The following is a 21,796-nucleotide window of genomic DNA, read 5'->3' on the forward strand; positions in this document are numbered from 1 at the left end:
ACTTTCCGGGGCAAGTAAAAACATACTTATTCAATCTGGCCTTCACTAAAAAAACAACACAGAACTCCTCAGTTCTCACAGCAAATGCCTCCCACACTTCCACCCTGGGGGAGAAATGGTGAGAAAGAAATTGAGGGAGAGCAGTCACTTCCATTCATCTTGGGAGCCTGTTCAGCTACGTCTATACAAGGTGTCATATGAAACCCCAAATAACATGATTTGTTATTCTGTGTATTGTTAAGCTGTGTGGTTTATAAGCCTTACCACTGTACCATTATCCACCAGATAAAATTGTGAAATTCACATAGTATTATCTGTAGTTATCTATGAAGTTAAATAATTTTTGTTTATATAACAAGAATCAAAGCTGACTTATGTCACAGTTCAAGGATAAATGTCTAAACTTTGCTTTTCCTGGTCTTTCATCTCCTACATATTCTTGCAAAACTAAAGCTTGGTAATGAACAGAGAGGGCCCCTTTACCCTGCAAAAGGAACAGCACAGACACTGTCCAGCCAAGTGATCTTTGCCCATCATAGTGTCTGGTGTGACTTTCAGGTCCTTTGAAGAATAAAGGGACATAATTGCTATATTTCGTGCAAAGCTCCCTCTGCATTCTCAGAAAACATTTCTTCCAGGGTTGTATCATGGTAATATAAAATTTAAGTTCCTGTCTTTATTCTCTCCTAATAGCTCTCTGATTCTCAAAAGTATAATCATAAGACTGCTTAAGGGAACGGAAAACCATGTGGAGAATATCACTGTGATTCAACAAAGGAATGGGAAAAAGAATAATACTTGTGCCTTGGGCATATTCAAATGTCTGCAGAGAAGGAACTGATTAGGCCAAGAAACAGCACTAATGGCAGTCATGGAAGCGAGAGGCCGACACGCTGCCTGTGCAGACACAGCAGTCTTCAGCAGTAGACCAAGTAGAGAATGTATTTATGAAAATAATAAAGTGCATTCATCTCTAGCAGAGCAATTACCTTCAAGTTCACAGCCCAGCAGCTCCATTCGCAGCCCCAGTCCCCCATGTGTGGCTCTCTCAGGGTAGACACGGATGAATCTTGTCGATACAGGTTCAAATGTCCTCAGTTCAGGCGTGTCATAGTTGGTGTTGCCTTCGAAAGTCTGCAAAGCATGACAAATGCTACTTGTTAGAATAAAAAAAAGCAAAAAAATAGCTATTTTCAACACTCATCTCTTTTCCTTCATTTTATCCAGTCTTTGAATTAGGAGAGCAGTAGGCCACATACTAACTGCTTAATAAGTGTCAGGCATTTCTGTCCTAAATGAGAATGGAAAATGCATTGTTAAAGCTTCTCAGAAAAGTAATGGATTTCATTTTTCATAAACTCAGTAGCAACCAATCCATCAGGGTCATAACAAGAGCTGAGTGTCTAATGAGACATGTTTTTAAATGACACTCTGATCTGGGGTTTAACTGGGTGACATTTCCAACACTTCTCAGGGAAAAAAAAATGGCTGAGGTGAAGATCCTGTCACCTTTTAAGTGGTTACAATAATAATCCAACTATTCAGGAGAAAATTTCAATCTGATTTCCCCCAGTGACAGAGTTTCACAAGTTGTAGCTATTTCAAAAGGCATAAATTAAACTTCAGAAGCAGTAGCTGCAAGAGTTCTTACAGTGAGCCTGCTATTGAAGAAAAATAAAAAGAAAGAAAGAAGAAAGCTGCTTCCTGACAAAACTGCAATATAATCCAACAGGAAAGGCAGGTCAGCAAATGTACATTTTAGACAAAAATCTCTTCTCTGAGTTGCACTCTGCATTCTTCAGCCATAATGCAACTCTCAATGGCATTTGTTTGATATCTTTGGCTTCTCTTGTCAGTGATCTCTTGCATATAGAACATGCTATAATTTGTTCTTATAGCAACACTTCAGGTGCCTCCATGGAGCTGATCAGTCTTTAGAATGAATTAACTGCACAAAGAAACAGTCCTTGGCATGAAAAGTTATAGCCCAAGGTAGGCAAAAGCAGTTATTTTTTACACTATTTTATGGTAAAAAATGACCTCAGAATATCATGTACAGAAGACTCTAAAGTACAAAATATGAAAAAGTATATAACAAACAAGTAAAAACAAAGTATTTTCAACTTTTCTATGAATTTAGTGAAATGACAAAACAATAAAAATCATCCTCTTTGAACTGCAGTCCAAATTTGGGATTAGAAGCACTATTAGAAGATACTTCTAACTCATAGCTGCAAAACCTGAAGCTTTCTTCAGGATGAAACCACCAGATCCCTTGATTTTGCAAGAGAACAAAACCCAAGCTGCAATGAACTCCTTCTATTCATCCAGGGCAGAGAAAACAGAGTCCATGGGAAAAGCTGGCTGTATTTCTCAAGGCACAAAACCAGCACAGGTAAATGTGATTGTGGCTTGCATTTTCAGTGCAGTCCCAAAAGCCTTGCTTGTTTTTACTGTTTTTACTGTCTTATGATCCAATGGTCCACCACCCCTTATGGTCATTGGTTATAGAGTGGCAGTTGCAAAAGCCAGTGGCGATGGGACACTATGGCCAACTAAAGTAAAAAAATAATTTCAACATCAATGCTGCTTCTCCCACTTCCTAGGGGAATTGCACTCCAAGGTGGCTTCAAGAAGCACTGGTTGACCCATTATATTGCCAGTGCTTGGAAGACAGTTGTCAGGAATTCATGTGTCGAGGGCCTGTCAGATCTATTTGACATGGAATTACATATTATTATATTTGAATAAAAATACCGTGAGAATGATCAGAAAAGCTACCTACCATATGAGAAAGAATGAATGCCATTTTATGTGTAAAAAGTAGACAGACACATGTATCTGAGGAATCCTTGCTCCCTTTCTAATAGTAGTCTTAATAGCAACATATAATAATGAAAACTGATTTATAAAAGACATCTCGACTGGAGTACTGACACATAGACATTAGAATTCAATAGGCATCTAGAATTATATTGAATCATTGTCCTTTGTAGTGCAGAGCTGCCTGTGATTCAATTTTGACTGTTCATTTAAAACACATACTGATATTCTTTGTGGGAGAGGAGAGAGGAGTATACAGTGAAACCTCAGTTTGTGGGTGTCTTTTATACAGAATGTGTCACAAATTGCTTTACTTTGCTACAAAGATAAGTTATAATAAATAATAGTTAAACAGAAGAGAAGCTAAACTGGTAAGAGGAAAAAAATTCTGCCTAACATATTTTAAAATCAAAATAAACATTGCAGAGAAATTTAAAAAGTATGTTCCAAATGGCAGGATGTTCTGAAGTTTCTTGTAACAGAAATGATGAGAAGAACTGTAAAAAAACCCAAAAAAATCCCCAACCAACCTCGCCCCCAGAAAAAGTGGCAGGAGGAAAGAAGTATGAAAGTGAAAGGCAACTTTATGGAGAAAGCTTGAGTAAGCAAGCCTATGGACAAGAAATGCAAATTGGATCTTGAAATGAAAATGGAGTTCTGCATGGTCATTTGAGGATGAGTGATTTTCACTCCTTTGAGTGCTTGAGCTAGACTACAGGGAGAAACATTTTGCACATTCAAAAATAGCTGAAATTGGGTCAGCCAAAGAGGAAGGAGTTATGGTAGTCCTTGTGGAAGGAGCTGCAGGCATGAATGACAAGATCATGTTGAGAAACAAGGTGATGTTTCACCCTTCGTACACATTCTGTTGTTATGTTTAGTGTGTCACTGTACTTTCTCCTAAAATGCAGTTGTTTGTTTATTGAAATTCATGACTTTCACCAAGTGAAACAACGTGTTTCATTTCATATAACAGGGCTGTTTCTAATCCACGTTCCTGCTGTGACTCATTATAGCACGCTGTCCCATCCAGCTCTACTTACAGTTAAAAATACAACATTCCAGTATTAACATTTTAAATCCCTCAGACTCCCGAATCATGGGATTTATCTGATTCTCCTTAAAGAAAACTTGTGCTTGCGAAGAAAGTTTATTAAATGTCTTGAATTTTTAGGAAGGGTTATAATTATGCCACGGGAGATTTGAATTCCAGCCCTCTCCATTCCATTAATCTTGAAAGTTAATTTCTGGTAGGGATGAAAACTGAGGATGGGCTCAGTGCATTAGTTAGCACACTGGTTTTCTTGTCAAACTGCTAACTTCTGACAATGATGGCAAGTGCCTGTATTAGAAAACAGAAAGCCATGCAGCAGACGGCGCACTGCTTTGAAAGCATATGGCATTATTTTTTTCCCTCGTTGAGCCACAGTGTAGAAGTACATGTCAAAACAACATCTATTTTAGAAAGAAAATGGTTAGATCCCATTGTTGATTTACACTCCCTTCACACTTTATGATGAAGTCAAAACTCATGTTAACAAGAGAAAGGAGATGACTGCAAAGGCTGAATTCGTTTAGTTTTAATCCCCAAAACAAATGATGGAAAGTGAGAAAATGCAGACATATTCAGTGAGATTAAAACAGGAGAGAATGAAGTCCAATATTTACCAAATGTGCCTGGAAAAGCAACATCCATGGGCCCACTCAGCTTTTCCTTTAAGGAAACACAGGTTTGTCCAACGGATGAGTCTATGTAGCAAAACAGCTTTACATCTAATTTTCAGACTAACGCAGATGAGATATGGAGCAACTCTCAGGATTCCCATCTGCCAAGCACCACACTGATTTGCCTTTTGAGGGCACATTGTGGTATATGATTCCCTGGTCTTGTCAGTACTACAACACCAGTTTGTGAGCAGGACTGCATGCCTACTCATTTCCTCAAGAAAGTGGGTAGGAGGACTAAAAAGGGAGTCGTGCCTTTTGAGGCAAAAACGCACTTTGTGAGCAATGATAGCAAAATGGGATGGAAGACTTCAATGGGATTTGGCGTAAATAAGATAAATACTCAGTGCAATTTAGGTCCTGGATTCCTTACATGCAAAGGCAAACCAAAATAGGTATACTCCCAGAAACATTTCTGGCCCAGACTAATTTTTCTTTTCCTTGGCATCTAACCCAGCAATTAATTTGGCCCTCCTGTGTCTTTCAGTTCCTGCTTGAGCCTGTGAACCAGCTGCCCTTTATCCCCAAGCAATCTCCAAGATGCTTCACTTGTGACAATACAATAGTACTTTTCACTTGGGATGGGATAACATGTCAAAAACTCCATCACTCTCTTTTGCAGGGACTTGGATCAGATCATTACAAAGAGCCTGTAAAACTCTCAAAGCAACCTACAGGCTGTTCAGAAATACAACAGGTGCCCTATTGAGGTAAACGACACCATTCTTATTCTACAGCTCTGACAAAAAAAGGAGCAAAGGAAAAGTGATTCAGTGTCTCAAATAAATTTGTTCGCTGTCAGTTTTAGAGTAGAGTTTATTATCTTAGAGTAGACGTTAAATCCCATTGCATGGGATTTCACAGTAACCTAGGGGCCACAGAGGCATCTCCATTTTCAGAAATAAAGCCTAAACTAGCTCTTGAATAAGCAAAACCTTTGCTGCCACAAAGAGGCAAATGTCCTAAGGCCAGCTCTTGCCCTCAGGCATGGGACATCCCCCACAGCATCCCTTCAGGGCTGCTGCCCTTGGAGCCCTCCAACTTAGCTTCATCCTGACTGTGTGTCTTTTCTAAGGTCAGAGATAGATATGTGGAAACTTAATGCAAATTTTATTTTTTAAAAATCCTTAGTGCAGAGTTCTCCCCCTTACCTTTATCTTTTTCTTGGTAGAATCCATGATCATTTTCCAATCTGATCCATTGTTGCTGTAGCCAATTTTGAATTTTTTCATGAATACTTTGTTTTCTCGGTGCTTGCCTCCTTGCACAATTATGCCCCTCACTATTTTTTCTTCACCAAGGTCTATTTGAAGCCATTCATTTGTATATGGATGAGTAGTTGGTGGCAGTGCCCAACCGGAACGGCTTGTTATGAGACGAGCATTTTCTGGGATCCAGTTTCGATCCACTTGAGTAGATGCAGTAATCTGAGAGTCAGGAATGAGCCCAGACACCATACCCAGCATCCCAGAGCAAGGATAATCTACAGAGGAAATAAAACCCAAATAAATTAAATAGTTAATCTGAAGAACCATCACAACAGAAAGAGGACATATCAGTCAGTTCAACTATCTTAAGTAATCACCTGCTTATTTCTTATATCCACTGTAATTTATTTGGATTTGTATACGATTTTCATTTGTTCAAACTTGCACATCCTAGTTTTGGCAGGAAGTACCAAAATACCGCAAGTATTTTTGGCTTGGTGGGAACTAAATGGATCAGAAAATCCTATTCTATTCTATTCTTGTTTTCTATTCTTCTTGCTAAGGCAAAGAGTGCAGAGTCATCTGAATTTGTGTATATTTCCCTAGAGAAGACTTCCAAAATCAGCCAAAAACTGGTTGCAGATTACTTAATTCTGGTGACATTGGAAATGTAAATCTTCATACACTCTGTAAAATATAATTTATTGCTGCGCTTGAGATTTTCCTAATGTACTTCTTTGGCCTCTCAGGCTTTTTCAGATGACACAGAAGCTAAACAGTTGCTTCTTTTATGACCCTAGATAAAAATAAATTAGAAGTACCTGCTAACAAGGATGAAGATTTCCAATCTAGAATGTAACAGCAGTTCTGCTGATATTACCTTCATCTAATCTGAAAAGATATCACAAAATGACCTGGAATTCTCTAACAAAGTAATCAGTAATCTAATTTTCCTGCTGTATGGAAACCAGTCTTAAGAAACATTTTCAAGACTAAAGAAACACCTCAAGGGAAAAAAATATCCCTGGAACTATTAAAAATTAGTGCCAATGAACTATATTAAGTTCTAAAAGATGTGTTAGAAAAATTAGCTTTGTAAAATCAATGAAATCATTAACATTTTCTTTCCCCTATAACTTGTATTTTAACTTGACATATAAAAGCACCTACCTGCTGTAGGAATTATAGAAAACCCAAAACTACATAAAAAAAAGATTTCTCAAAAAAATTTGATAGGTAACTGAGATAAAAAGGAAATACATTCCAATACTGATCACTATTGGGAACTTGACTATAAATGCCATTGCCTGTATAAGCTCTGGATCTAAGCATTTGTGCCTTGCAATGCTTTTAAACCTAGTTATGGATGTTTGTTCCTTGGGAAACCTGACAAGAACTACTATGAGAGAGGGTCTGAAGGGTTAGGAAGGAAAAATAAGATGGGAATTTGCAACATATCTGTGTATCTCAGGTGTTTTGCATGGAGCTGTAAAGCAATTGCAAGTGATTAAACCTAAAAGATAACAATAGAACAACATTCAGATAACTGGATGTTAGGGTTGCAGTGTTTTCCTGCCTTTTTATTTCATTTTATTTTATTTTAACGTTTTTTCCTGAACATTTCCACATTCAGACCACAGTGGAAATCATGAACATGCATTTCACTCATATGCCGTAGCATAGGCACAATAAGTTCTCTTGATTTTATAATCCTTCCCAAGACCCACCTGTTATCTTGCAGCCATAAACTTCAAATCTCAGTGAAACTCCATTCTCCCAAGACACGGGTCTAATTCGCACAAACCGTGTTAAAACTGGTTTGGCAAAAGGTCTGTAAACAACATCAGTGGGATTGCTGTTCCCTTGGAACACCTTTGTGTGGAAAGAAAAATTATATATTTGTTAGGTTTTTTTCTCAAATGGTGTTTACAATTCTGTTTTACATATAGTTGAGATACAAGGCCTAACTGGAGTTATTCTGGGGGAGCTAAGACAGAAGTCTTGCATGGAAACTATTTCATTAATCTCCTAACACAGTTTTTGCAGACAGATTAGCTGTTCTTGGAGAGGAAAAAAAGAGAAGATGTAAGGTGTTCAATGATACTAAAAAATCTGTTCCTAATGCCCAGATCTATATGCAGGAATGACAAACACTGATCTTTGTCACCCAAGGAATTCTGTGTCCTGGAAAAATCCCCCAATGCCCCATTATGGCAGTTTTATTTCTTGTATGCTCATAGAATGATGCAAAAAAGCTACAGAACCTCAGGCTCAAATTAAAGCTTTAGATTTCAGTTAGACCACATAAAAACCCTATATGGAGTTAGGATAAAAAAAAAACCATTATTTTGATGTCCTTGGGCTTAGGAGTTTTGCAGAGTGTGTTGTGCAAACCTTGCTTTGTTAACCTCCTGTTTGCAAGTCCCTTTCAACAAGTACTCAGAATTTCTTTCTCCATGCATACTAAAATGGAAGTCTATTTAAAATCTACACAACGGGCTCTAAGATTTTCCTTGCGTCCCCTGAGGATGGCAGTCAAATTAGATGAACAATGAGACTTCCACAAGAAGGGACAGGACTGTGCTGTGCTTTCATGTTGAGGATCCTGCAGACACAGTCCTTCCTAGCAGAGCCAAAACCTTGCAATGTTCTAGTCCCAAGAAGGTGATTCAGCTTCCTGCTTCTTCCTCACATAGAGAGGACTGATTTCCTGTTGTTTTCCATGGATACAAACCCCATTCCTTTTATGGGAGATTCTCCCATTTCTTACACACACTGTCTACTTTCCTGTTTGTTCCTTGCTGTAACTGTACTAACTGTACTAATTTGGAGCAGAGACCAAGAGCACACAGCTGTCAACTCATCAGGCTCAGTTACACCTCAAGTAATTGACTATGAGAGTTTCAATTCTAGTAAGAGATTTTAAATGGAGTCATGTTTCTTTTTAGCAACTTTCTTCCTTTGTGAGGACCTGCTGTAGTTTTCTCGAAGTTTGCATCTGACAGAGAAAATGAGTCTTTTCTCAAAAGTATAAGGCTCCTTATACGTTAGCACAACACTAGTGTGAGGCTGCCTCGAAGAGATCTGTGGCTGCAAACTTTCAATTTGAATAAAGTATCAGAGGGAGGCTGGTGCATAGTTTTTTCTTGTCCTAATCAACAGGAAAATATTACCATTTTAGAAACCTGACTTTTTTTTTTAAAATAAACCCTTTGAACAAGTGACAGGTTTAGGAAGTGTTCTCACTAATTAAGGACAGCATGTGCAAGAGAAACTCATGTAAAATACACTCTTGGAGAGTTTACAAATTGAAGCTGGTAATGAAAATCAGGCATGGTCTGATTTTGAAAGAAGCATTTGTTCAGATTACAGAAACCAGAGCCAGGAAATCCCATGTCTCATACCAGCCACAGCACTGACTCCTCTTGTGACTTTGGGCCAGTCAGTTATTGTATCTTTATACATCACTGTACTGTGCCCACACTGTGGCATTTGACCTTCTGTTGTTTCTGCTCTGTAAAACCAGGATAATACCTGTCAAAGAGAAGTTTTCAGGATTCATTTTTTTATTGTTTGACAAAGTGCTTCAAAGAAGAAAGATGTATGTGTTTAACATCACTACCACTTTGATTAGATAAATGTAGTGGACTTGGCATAACACTTACAGATGAGTCAGAGACTAACCAGTAACCAAATATTTAGAGCTAGATAGAGTTACACTGATAGAGTTTTATATTGGACAGCACTTCTGTGTCCTCAGAGAAGGGTCACAAAAAAGCTGCTTTGAAGGGAGGTACCACAAAACCTTTCCAGTTGCATCAGCCTCTGGCAGCCTCTGGGGATGTTGCTCCCAGGCAGCTCCTGAGCCAGGTGGGAAGAGAGGCACAGCCTCAGTGGGACTATTCATGTGAGAGCTGGAGCAGAACTGACTTCTCAGTAATGAGCTTTATGCTCATGGTAGTGGATAATGAAGATTTTTCTTACGAGTGTCTAAAGCTGTTTCATTGGGAGGTCACAGAGAGCAAATCTGCTGATAAATGGAAAGGTGATAAAAATCTATGAGGATGGAAAGATGTGCCTAATCATCTGTCTGCATGACCCCCATCACTGAGATACTTGAAAGTCTAACAAACCACTAATCACTTGCTAGCACTCCTGCAAGACAGCATGGCCATGCACAGGGAGCTGAGGGGCTGACACACTGCATAGCCAGAGCTTCAGATAATCAACTGACAATTTTTTCCAAAGGTTCTGCATCATACGTTTCTCAAGGTCACAGAGAAAATCTCTGGCAAGTTGGGAAACAGCAGAATACTCCAGGGAAAAGACACAAACCACTGAAATTATGATGAGTACAACAGACAGGGTAGGACTTTGCACTATTTTCAGCTCATTTAGGCTTTGCATAAACATTTCTGTAGCCCATCACTACTGAGAAAATAGCTGTCTTTTGGATTTGGGAAATGGTTAATCCTGATCAACATGACTTAACCTGTGATAACTTATTCCTCTATTTTAAACAGCTGATAGTAACTAAACAGTTTAACAGACAATGTCTTGGCCAAAGAGAGATAAAAAAATTAAAAGACTTACAACAGGCTTGTTTCCCTCCTTCAGTGTAATCCAGTCCTCTCCATTGGAGCTGACATCTACACGATATGTTTTCAGATAGTATTCTTTCTTTGTTTCTTTTGAGATGGCTCCTTGGGTCCCAATTCCAGAAACAAAACGGAGAAGGCCTAAATCTACCTATGGTAGAGAATAATTTGGGATGTGAAGAAAATCAGTTCAAAGCATGACAACACCGCAGAGGTGACACCCCCCTCCACCCCACTATGTTTTGAAAAAATAATAAGGATTTTATAAAAAGGAAATTTCAAAAATATTGTTGATAATAGCATAGACATAACCACCTCTTTAGTAAACAGTGTCAGCACAGAAGAAGGGAAAATATGCCTAGTTAGCCAGGAGTTATTCATATGCCAGAGAATTCCCTTTCCTCCGGGGAGGAGGAACTAGAGACCCCATCAGGGCTACTGGGAACCACCAGACTGCAAAGAAGTTACTAGACAAGTTCCTCAAGGACCAGTCTGGTGAACAACCTTACTTAATACTTTCATTAACTACCTTGCATAGATGTTAATGAAATTCACTAAGGACACAAAGCTGCAAAGCATTGTCAATACAGAGGAGACTCATGCAGTGAGAACTGAGTGACCCTGAGAACTGCAGTATTAGAAATGGGATGAAATTTAATAGTACAATGTCAAAGTTGTGCACTTAGGGAATGATAACGAGAATTCTGCTAAAACCCAGGAGATCATCACTTGCAAATAGAAGGGAAGAAAAGAATCCCATGGTGTATTAGTTAGTCACAAGGTAATTATGAATCACTGTGTGATTTTGTCAGGAAAAAGGCAAATTAGTTGCTTGTACTATATGATGTATTTGAAGAAAACAGAAAGAAGCATTAGCACAAGTGTAATAATTCTGTTCCAACTGTCAAATGTAGTGAACTTCAATCATTAGAAAATAATGTCATCTTGAACTTGTTGGAGAAATGAACACTATGACATGCAGGTGAATGCATGTTAGAGGTCTTCTCTCTTCTTCACTCATTCTCTCCCTTTCTTCTCTCATGAAGGTACATTGTCCATTACAAATGAACAAGTGATTTAGGCTAACCTTGCTCTCCCCCTGTTATTTATTTGTCATCCAGATCTTTTCCTCATCTAGTTCATCATGTGGCATCAAAGAAGTATTGACCTGTTTGGGAGGATGATGTGGGGTGCTGGAATACAGCTACTCAAATCAGTTCTGCTGGCAAAAGAAACCTTTGTCCCTGTACACAAGTCCAGATGCCAAATGGCTAAAACTAGGCACAAAACTTTCCCACAGTCAGGTTGGTGACCACAGTTTTGAAATGCCTGCAATTTTCTTACAGACTGCTTTTGGCCATAAAAACAAATCAATTAAAATCAAATTCTTCACCCTCTTTCGCTGCAGCTAGAACCTTGTCCTTGTTTCCTACAGCAAGCCATTTAATTTCAATATAAAATGACACTATTCATGACATATTAATCAGAGCCATTAATTTCTCTAAACTTCAATTGTCCAAAGTTTAGTAGGATAATAATAGGTTGAATTAACCCTTCTCAAGTGAATGGCTGCATGAATGTCTCAGGCTTTTTCATTATTTCCAAAATATGCAGGATGCAGAATGTATGTGTCCTATGTCCCACGGGCATCCTTTTTCCAGGATGTATGTCATATATCCAAAGGCACTGGTGCAGTTAAATCAACATGCACTGCATTCTCTCTCAAAAGGCTGAAGAAGTGCTATTGAGGACAGGCTGTCTGCTCTCTCAATGCCCATGTCATATGCAAGGCATTTTGGAGTCTTCCAACACAAGAATAGCAGCCTTGTGTGTGACAGATAGAACTGGCTTTCAGGGCAAAGCCCCTACCCTAGTTTTTAAGGCTGGTAAAGTCTATATGTAACATTTTAGCCCTTGTCTTTAGGGGTGGAATGCTGCAACATCTTGTTTTTGTGTGATTTAAAAAAAAAAAAAAAAAAAAAAAAAATCAGTCTTAAAAAAATAATTCCCAGCACCACCTTACAAAAACAATCAAGTGATTTAAAGTAACTGGAGAGTCTCAGATGTTAGATTGTTGCAATCTGAAAGTTAATGGGGGAATCTGGGCATCATTGCACTGAGCAATCTCAGCTTAACTTCAAATGCTCTCCAAACTGTACTCTGCTGATTGTAAAGTGTGCTGCACTGAGTTATGTCCAATACCACATTCACTTCCAGGCTGAAGTGCACTTGAAAATCTGGAAGTCTGAGGGAGTGCAGAGCTAAGTTATTTAAATGATCTGCTTCTCTTACAATTTGAAACAGCTCTTCAGTTTTGAAATGATTAGGGTCCCAAGCCCGTACCGTTCCAACTGATTTGAAATTATTCTAGTAGGGGCTTTTTAATATACAGTAAGTACTTCATTGTGAATAAAGTCAAGCAATGGCCTATTCCAAGAGTTCTGTCTATTTGAAGCCAAGTTAAAATTTAACACTGGTGGCTTAGGGAAGGGTTTGATTACTTGATGCCTGAGCTAACAATGGCTACCAGTCAGTGACCATTCAGGTATCTCAGGCTTGTCCCATCAAAAAACTTCAGGCCCCTAAATTTTGCTGGGTCCCAAATTCTGGTATTCAATACAGCTTCTTAATTCCTGGGCACTGAATATCCTACAGCATCACTCTCACTGCCCAAGACTAACTCCTAAACACATAAGGGTTATAGACATATACCGTCATGCCTAAAATTTGGCAGAATTCTCTCACTGGGAGAGACAGAGGCTCTGAGAGGATCTCTAATTTATTGCTTATAAGAAAGGAAGGGAAGAAACAACTTCATTAGCACTCCTGGCTTCTGTAACTAAGTAAGACAGTACTGGAGGAGGGAGGCCTCTCTCCTTCTTAGGGAGCACATCTCTTCACACACATGTGCTCTCTCTGGATCAGCAAATCTTTACGTGCTCCTTGAAAACTGGAACTATGTCAACAGCAGTCCTGTCCTGGAATGCCTGGAGTCTGACAGCTCAGCACAGCTTTAAACCCCTTGCAAAAGCAAGCTGTAAGCACAGACCTGATGCATACTGGGGGCTGTTTGCTCACAAGCTGATAGAGGAAAAAAGAATACCATTACTCCACCAGTGTTTTGTGACAGAGGAGCAGTGCAAACAAGAAAAGTGAGGCTAAGAAGCAGAGAAGTGGAAGGTTTTCAGTACTCTGTGTCAGTGAAAAGGCCCAGGACAGAGGTAGAGCTTAAGGCATTTTCCTCCCTTTGACAGCTTTCTGCAGGGGCCTCCAGGGAGGAACTTCTCCTTGCCAGGTGCATACAAACAGAATTGTGACACTGAGTAACCCCCTGTGGTGTCTAAGTATGTTTGCAAATCAAGCTCTAAATATACCAATCTTCTTCTCTAAGTAAGGTGATAGAAATATATTGTGTAGAAGACTACCTTGGAAACTGCATGGCACATTTTAATGGGCTGTTAAGCTCACCTTCATTAATCATTTTGTGATGCATTTTGTTTTCTTTCCAATGTCTTTGAAAATTTTGCTTTCTATAAAATGCAAAATTTCCCATAAAATACATATTCTAAATGTGTCATGGGGTCTGTTCAAAGTTGAAGTTCAACTGGATCAATGGCTATTAACAATTGGAACCTGAAGGTACCAAAATGTAGCAGTGGTAGGACATGGCTTTTTTACATGTTTTCCAGAGGAATCAATGCAGAGGGTACTAGCTCTGGAACAGCTGATAGGAATTCTTTTGCATTTTGGAGGTTTATGTTTATAGAGTTCAACTCTCTGTGTAAGTTCCAGTCAACATGGTTTGTCCACTCCAAAGAAGTCTCCAAATCTTAACATGACCAGAGGCAACCCATTCTTCTCAGATACAGGCTCCTCCAACTATGACAGTAATACGAATCTTTAATAACTAGCTTTTTCTTTTTATTTTCTTGTGTTTTTTCTTTCAAGAACTTATGTTTCACGTTAAAATGACTGTGGAGAGAGGTGGTGATGAAATACGGTACTTTTGAAGATGAACATCAAATGCATTTCCCTGCAATTATTTGACATTTAACTTTCTGCACATATGATAAACAAGCATCTGGTATTTATTTTAGAGGATGCAAGTGATTTTGTAAGTTATAGCAAGCTGTATGACTGTGTTCTGAGATAGGCAGCTGTCTCCAAACCTGAAATCTTGACATTTCATTTTCATGACCAGACTTTCAGCTTTGACTAACTGCAGTATGTTGCTAGTTCTTTTTTCAAATTTTGTTCATTTTCATTCAGATTGAAAAGCATATCTCTCTTGGCAAATGATGCCTTACGGTCTTATCCAAAAACACAGCCTTTGATAATTGCCTGTGCTGCAATGTGACCATCTTTATCCATAAGTGCAAGTCTAGGAGCAGACTTGCCTGCCTATAGGAATGGGTCCCTAACTTACAAGAAATGAGGAGCAGCTCAAGTGTGTAATTTTTTTTTTCCAGGAGAGAAATGTTCATGTAAAAGAAAAAGCCTCAGTTGTTCCTATTTCTAAAATCAATTTATTTCCTGAAAAAGCATATTGCAAGACACTAGCTGCTTCTACATATGAATTACTTCCCCTCTATATATTTCCAATGTCTTTTGGCATCCAGGAGAAATATTTTTATTGCTGTCTTACTGTCTCCAAAAATGTGTGTGAGTGACACATTTTTAAAACAGAGATATGCAAGGGGTGGCATATGCATTTTATTAGAGACCAGTTAAAGAGATGGAAAAAAATAACATTTAGCTCTGCACAATGTATCATGTAGCAAATCTTAGCAAACTGCTGGATAAAGAACAACACACAACATACAGGGCTTGAAATGAATATTGCTGCTTCCTGTCGTCATACATAACCATGCTGTAGCATGGAAGACCTTATTTTCAGAATGAAAATCTGCCTTGTTAAATAAAATACAGTCAATGAGGGAGCTGTGGCAAGGGAGCAATTTTGCCAGCTTTTAACACTCCTGCTGTAGGTCTGTTCAACAGCCTGAGAAAATAAAGGACTGAGTGCTGGAGTTTGATTAACAACAGGAAGCTTTTTGTTGTGGGCATCTCTTGTGGCTTGAAAAGCTGCACAATCCATCACTTGACACAACATACCAAAGTAAATATTTTAGAGAACTGTGTCATTTCCCTAGATAGCATACAGTGCCCTGATTCAGATTAACTATTGTGACACTTCACTGTTCTTCTGTCACATATTTAATTAAGCAAGAGTTACTCTTTTTTATTAAGCACTGCTGTTGATTTGGCCAATCATGCTTTCTCATGAGGTATATACAGCTATGACTTAATTCCTTTATTTATTAGATTGTAATGCTAAGTATAATGGCACAGGCTCCAGTAGAAAATCTGAAAATAGTCTAATTAATTTGGTTGGAAAATTACTTCCAGAAGTCTTTATCCTTGAAATGAGTAGTCATTACAAGAGCACAACTCCTTGATTAATGACAAGGTGTAAATATTCACCCTGGGTTTAAGAGAAAAGAGTTAAGCCTGTAAACCATCATAGATCTTTGTACAAAATTCTCAGTGATACTTGTGGCAGCTCCATAAGAAAAGTGGGGAAAAAGTATTGCTGATGTCTCCTGAGTCACTGAAGTTTTTTCTCATTGACCTTGACAGCAACATCCCAAAAGTCCCAGAAGGGAGAGCAGCTAATCACACACTCAACTTCTAGCCTATGCCTAACTGTCCCTACTCAGCATGCTTTATTGAGCTGATGCTTATGTGACTTGGCAAAAATGGGGAAGCAGGAAAGAAGAGATGAGCAAATATTCATGCCAAAGAAATAGGAATGCTTGGCAGCAAAAGGGAAATGAACTTTCTTTAGCAGTTGAAATACATATTCCTCACATCTTCACCTTATGCTCAAACCCTTTTTTGCATCAGAAAAAAAATAAAAAAGATTCCTCTAACTGAAAACAAAGAATAGAGTCAAAGGATGCTATCACGTATATGTAAAGATTCCTCTAACTGTAAACGAAGAATAGAGTCAAAGGATGCTATCACGTTGAGATACTGATGCTGGAATTGCAGTATTGAATACAGCAACTTTGTTGGTTTTTTTTTTAAGAAGCAGATCACCCGGTTTCTATGAGAAAAACTTAAGATAATGATGAAAAAGTATGACTGACGAACATAAGAAAACCTCAGTCATCATTATGGGGCTAGTTCAAGAAGGAAAAATGCAGAAAGCATAGGAAAAATTAAATCCAGAAACAAAAAGAAAGAAAGAAAAGATAAGAAAAAAATAAAAGAAAAAGCCTCTGTGCCTCTGACAGAGAAAAGATAATGCTTGTGTGGGCTGTGTTGCATCTGGATTCATGGCACATTCTCCCACTCTTATGTTAATTTTTTTTGCATAAATCAGAAGCAACTAATTAAAAAAGAAATATTTAATTCTGACATGTTCTTTGAACTGGTGTTCCATCTGGTTCTGTTTGAATAGTAAAATCTGCTGTAGTCGTAAAAATTGGCAAGCAGCACTCTGGTAAAGAGAAACAAAAGAGACTCAGTACAGCAGGTTAATACACTAGCATTTCAACTGGAGACATTTCCAGAATTCAGCAAACCAAATCGCTCCAGTATGGAAACTATAAAGATCAAATGTGAAAGAGAAATGCTGCGAGTGGGCCAGGAGCAGCACTGCCACTGCTACACGAGCTCTGGGTGACATTGGTAGCATGAGGCTTTGAAGAAGCTTGGTTTGCAAGCAAGGGCAGTGCAATGCTCCCCTGAAATGTGCTCACTGTGCTGTAGGAAATGCATCCAGTGCACATGCAGTGACAGGGACTGATCCTTCTGCTATTCATTTGCAAGCTCCACCTTACGCATTCATCTGGTGCCCTGATGTAACAGGATGGTTATTCAGAAGACTCCGAAAATACCTTTTTCTTAATTTATTTTTCTAACTTGAAAACTACTTAAAACCTGAACACCCAAGATACAATAAACTCTGATAACAAAGGGTGGAAAATGTAATCGTATTGGGTTTTCTATAGACTCTGGGATCTAAGCAATCACCATCTTATGCCATTCAAACCCTCTCTGTAGCAATGAAGAGAAAGGCTGATTAACTCCTAGTGCTTTAGAAAAAGATTGTTTTACATCTTGCAGGAACATATCTCGCTGTGAAATATTACTTCTTTAAAATGAAAACCTTTGCTTTGGCACTACATTAACTTGCAAATGGATAACCTAAGACATGTACAATGACTTGGTCAAAAAAAAGGAGGAATGTGAATGGCCCCTTTCTCCAGCTAAGATACTTAGGAACCCTTGCTGAGCAATAAATGAGTCAGGAACGTAATACTTTTAATTAACGTTTTCTGAATACTTATTTGTAATTTACATTTAATTTTAAACCTGAGCTTAATCCTCTGATCTGGAATGAAGACAACTATTTAGTGCAGTTTGAATGTGACCTTCCCTGGTTTGTGTTAGAAACTATAGAAAAGGGGAACTCTATAGCAATACTTGCAGAACCAGTCTTTTCTGAGAGAAGGACATAATTGTAGGACTTTTTTCCCCCTAAGTGTACTGAGCAACTAATGCACAAATGGGAAACAAGTAATCCAAAGCTTCTCTATTAGACTTCTTCACATGTGAATAACTAGGCTTTGGATGGAAAACACTGAATTTTGGCTATTAAGTTCTTTCATAGCTTTTTTTTTTTTTTTGCCAGCTGCTGTCTTGTTAAAATCAGAGGGTACAGGCAGATTAGATTTGTAATAACAGGGTTAGATTTGTAATACATTTTTGTATTTTGAATAGAAGTGCAATACTACACATGTAAACACAGAAAGAACTACAGCTTATTCCTGTTTCACAGCATACCTATGCTAATGGTAGGAAGCTGCTGAGAGATGCTATAGTATGCAAAATTAAGCCTCTACTGTCTCAGGCAGCACACCTTGATGGTGTAGATAGAGCTGACTGTGCAATCACTGTGCTCAGAGCCAGTCCCACTGAAATCACTGGAATTTACTACACTTAGCTATTTTTGAAAGTTCAGGCTTCGGGTTCTCTATAAAAAATAGCAGCAAAATGAGAAAAAAGTGCCAGTGTCTAAGATATAATACTTAAGCCTAATTTCACTGGCAACTGGAATAGGTGGATAACCTGTGTCATGCAGAAATATATGTATTTTCTTGTGATCAGCTTTCTCATCTTGGAAAATTGGCACAGTATCTTTAAATCAGTCATTCATCCACAGGAGTCTGCATTCATTTATTCTCTGTTAAATGGAACTGTCAGTTTTGTTGCCCCAAAATTCGATTTTCTATTTCATCCACATTGTATATGATGATTTTAATTTACTACTGGGTCACCAAGCAAGTCACTGCTTTTTAAAAATATGAGCTTCTGCTACCTTCTGGAAGAATGTCAGGCAGCTACAGTTAGATGGTGTGGTGAGGGTACTGTAACTGTTTGGTGACAAATGAGAGACAGACTGTACATTCAAAGATTATTTCACTTTTTCTGGTGTGTCACTCACAGCTCTGAGGAAATGCACACATGTAGATGAAATGTGTCTGAGGCTGTGATTTGGAAGACCTGCAGCTGAGAGCAGTGCTCTTGTCCCAAGCCAGAGGAGGAAGGGGGAACAGCAGAAAGGATTGTGCAGGTCAGTGACTGCTGAGACAACTTCTCCCCAGTGATAAAGCAAACCAGGGAGATTGGCTGCCCCCAGCTCTGCCCTTTGCTTAGCAAAGCCCACTCAACTCCAGTCAGGGGGATTTAATTTCCAGGGTTTTTTGGCTAGCTAATGAAACTTGGTTTCTGTACCCTCACTCTGCCTATCTAAAAGTTACTGTATCTCTAGTTATGTAAAGAGAAAAGCTATTGATTTTTAAGTGCTGTGGCTTTTTAAAATAAACACAGGATGCATTTTCTAAATTAAGCATGAAAGCAAGAAACACTCCTATGGACAGATAATTTTTAAGGTAAGATAAGAGCATTTAAAAATTATTCTGTGCTATGTCAACACTTCAGCCCATAGCTTGAAGTTAATAGGATTTGCAATAGTAGAAGAATCTACTCCTGTGTCTGTTAAGGCTGAAAGACACTTTAGTCTATAGTACAATACTCTATAGCCTAAATATGACCAGGTAAAATACACTCTGGTTTTATATGCTGTTGGACAAATAGATCCTTTCATCAGCTTCAGAGGATCAACACCAGAAATGAGTTTGGCCCAAAGTGTTCCACAAAGGAGGCTGCAATGAAGAGAAAGACCAGACTACACAGGTACAGCTGGTTGGTGGAAGTTAGATGTAAACAGTGCTTCTCTGATGAGAAGCCAATAGTTCCTGAAAGCAGAGGAACCAAACCTCAGCTTAATGTTTGGTCAATGGTATTTTCTCTGCTAGTAGGTTCTGTTTACCAGTCAGCTTTTGAGTTTATTCTGATGCATTTGTAAAGACTTTTTTTTAAAACCTTAAAAAAAACCATTAGAGGTAAATCCAAAAAGAAATGAAGTGTTTTCTTTTTGAAATACAGCTTTTTTATTTTTATTTTTGTGCAAAGAAGACAAATTGCTTTCTGAAGGGCAGGTATTTACCACTTGGAAGAAATCTCATTTATCCTTCCACTTTACCTATTTTGCTACTGCTGTGAAAATGTCACCTAACAGGCAGAACAGAATTAAACTGGGACAGAAGAGCAGGATGACACAAGGACAGGGAAGGCAAATAATAGCTCAGCAACAGAAAATCTGGAGCATGGATGCTGGGATGGGGAAGGGCCCATAGGACTCATGAACTCTACAGCTTCATACTACAGTGCAGGTGTGTAAAGAGTGAATAAAAATGCATAATCGCCTCTGCAAAGCACTCAGCAGTACACCTATCATCTCCAGCCCAGGGTTGGCCCCAGGAGACCTTTAGCTCAGTAATAACTCTGCTTATTATAACATACCTCAGCTGTGCTTTCCTACCCAAGGCTGTGTTTCTAGTCACTGCCCTTAGACACTTAACTTCTAGCCTTGAGCTTTACCTCACCCACAGTTTGACACCTGCCTAGTCTTGTAGATTAATTTATTTCTGCTAGACTCAGAAAAATCTCCATCTGAGATACCTTCCTTCACATCTGCATAAGGTCCTGGCTGTGGTGGAGCAGATGTGTTGCAGTGCCTGGTAGCTGGGTGGGCAAGGCTGGCTCACCCCCATGGGGTCTGCTCCCCTACCAAGCAGAATGGCACAAACAACTGATTTTTGGCATGATGGAAGTTTAAAGAAGAGCAAACTATAACAAATGTTTTGAGTCAAGACAAACATGAACTTGGTGAATGGAAAAAAATACAAACATAAGAGAGAGAAGAATCATTTTGCACCGAGTTTTTTAAGTGGCTTTAGTGTCTGTGAAAACCAGTAGAAGAATAAGGTATGATTTTAAAAATACCCCAAGCCTATGGTGGTTAGTTTAAAAGTAATTTTAGTTTTGATGTAAAGATTTGAATGTCTTTTCTTCCTGGAACCAGCCAGTGAAAGTGAGCTAAATCTACAAAATTATTTTAGTAGTTGCTGAATCAGTGCATTCACTGGACACATTTTTAATTCCCTATCTCAGCTCTAAAGGACCATCTGTCTTGCAGCCGTTGAGGGGATGTAGGGCTGGACTGGGAAGTGGATGCATAGGTAATTACAGAGCTATATACAAACTACTCAGATCTCTGCATAATGGATCCCCTGAAAGAACTGAAACTATTATAATGATTAGGCTGGTGGTGGAGACTCAGAGGGGCTCTGCTTCTGCTGCTCCTCCATATGTTGCATGTAGGATTGCTCGAAGCCACACAGGACTCCCCTCTGTATTAAGGCTGATGCTGACACATGTCAGAGGGAGGTAGAGAGGGTTTTCTTCTAAACTGTATTTTGCACCTGCACTTCTGGAGCAATAAGGCTGCCAATGGTTTTGCACAGTTCTCTGAGCATCTCTTCAGCCTCCCCAGAGTGATAAATCTACGGCTGGGAACTTTCTGGTACTAAAATAGCTCTTAAAGCACTTTGAATAATCAAAAAACCCGTCATACTTTGTAGGGCCCTTTTATTTCTCCCTCTCCCTCTTGTCTAATTTCAGTACTTGCCTTTGTGAAACTCTACCATTTATTCCCATGTCACAGTAAATAAAGGTACGAATGGATCCTGCTGGGTCAATTAACCCCAGTTCTGTGCTATGTCACAGTCTGTGCTGGCTGTGATTTCCAGAAAGGAATATTCTTTTGTCATTCTTTGCCCATGTGCAAAGCATGTTAAGACTGTTAAGATAACTGTAACACTTTTCCACACAAAGCTAACTCTGCTTTTTGTGATTTCTGGAGTGCAGTTATGAACTGTAAAATGACATGAACCAAATACATGACTTGTATTCTAAAGTGGTAGAGAAGACAAAGGACTGACAGTTTCTGTGCTTTCATGTCAGGGT

General features: G+C 38.8%; 1 protein-coding gene across 1 annotated transcript in view; it reads right to left on the reverse strand.

Annotated features, from left to right (window-relative positions):
• Window positions 1–10,505, reverse strand: part of NRP1 (neuropilin 1) — a gene marked incomplete at its 5' end in the record, with an annotated part of 32,458 nt that extends 21,953 nt beyond the window's left edge. Inside the window, 4 exons of the mRNA XM_009076641.1 lie at window positions 990–1,134; window positions 5,700–6,031; window positions 7,484–7,628; window positions 10,350–10,505. Of these exons, the coding sequence (XP_009074889.1) occupies window positions 990–1,134; window positions 5,700–6,031; window positions 7,484–7,628; window positions 10,350–10,505 (778 nt within the window). The remainder of the gene's footprint in view (window positions 1–989; window positions 1,135–5,699; window positions 6,032–7,483; window positions 7,629–10,349) is intronic.
• Window positions 10,506–21,796: the final 11,291 nt, after the last annotated feature.

This window comes from Acanthisitta chloris, unplaced genomic scaffold (genome assembly GCF_000695815.1).
Source record: "Acanthisitta chloris isolate BGI_N310 unplaced genomic scaffold, ASM69581v1 scaffold9306, whole genome shotgun sequence".
NCBI classification, from domain to species: domain Eukaryota; kingdom Metazoa; phylum Chordata; class Aves; order Passeriformes; family Acanthisittidae; genus Acanthisitta; species Acanthisitta chloris.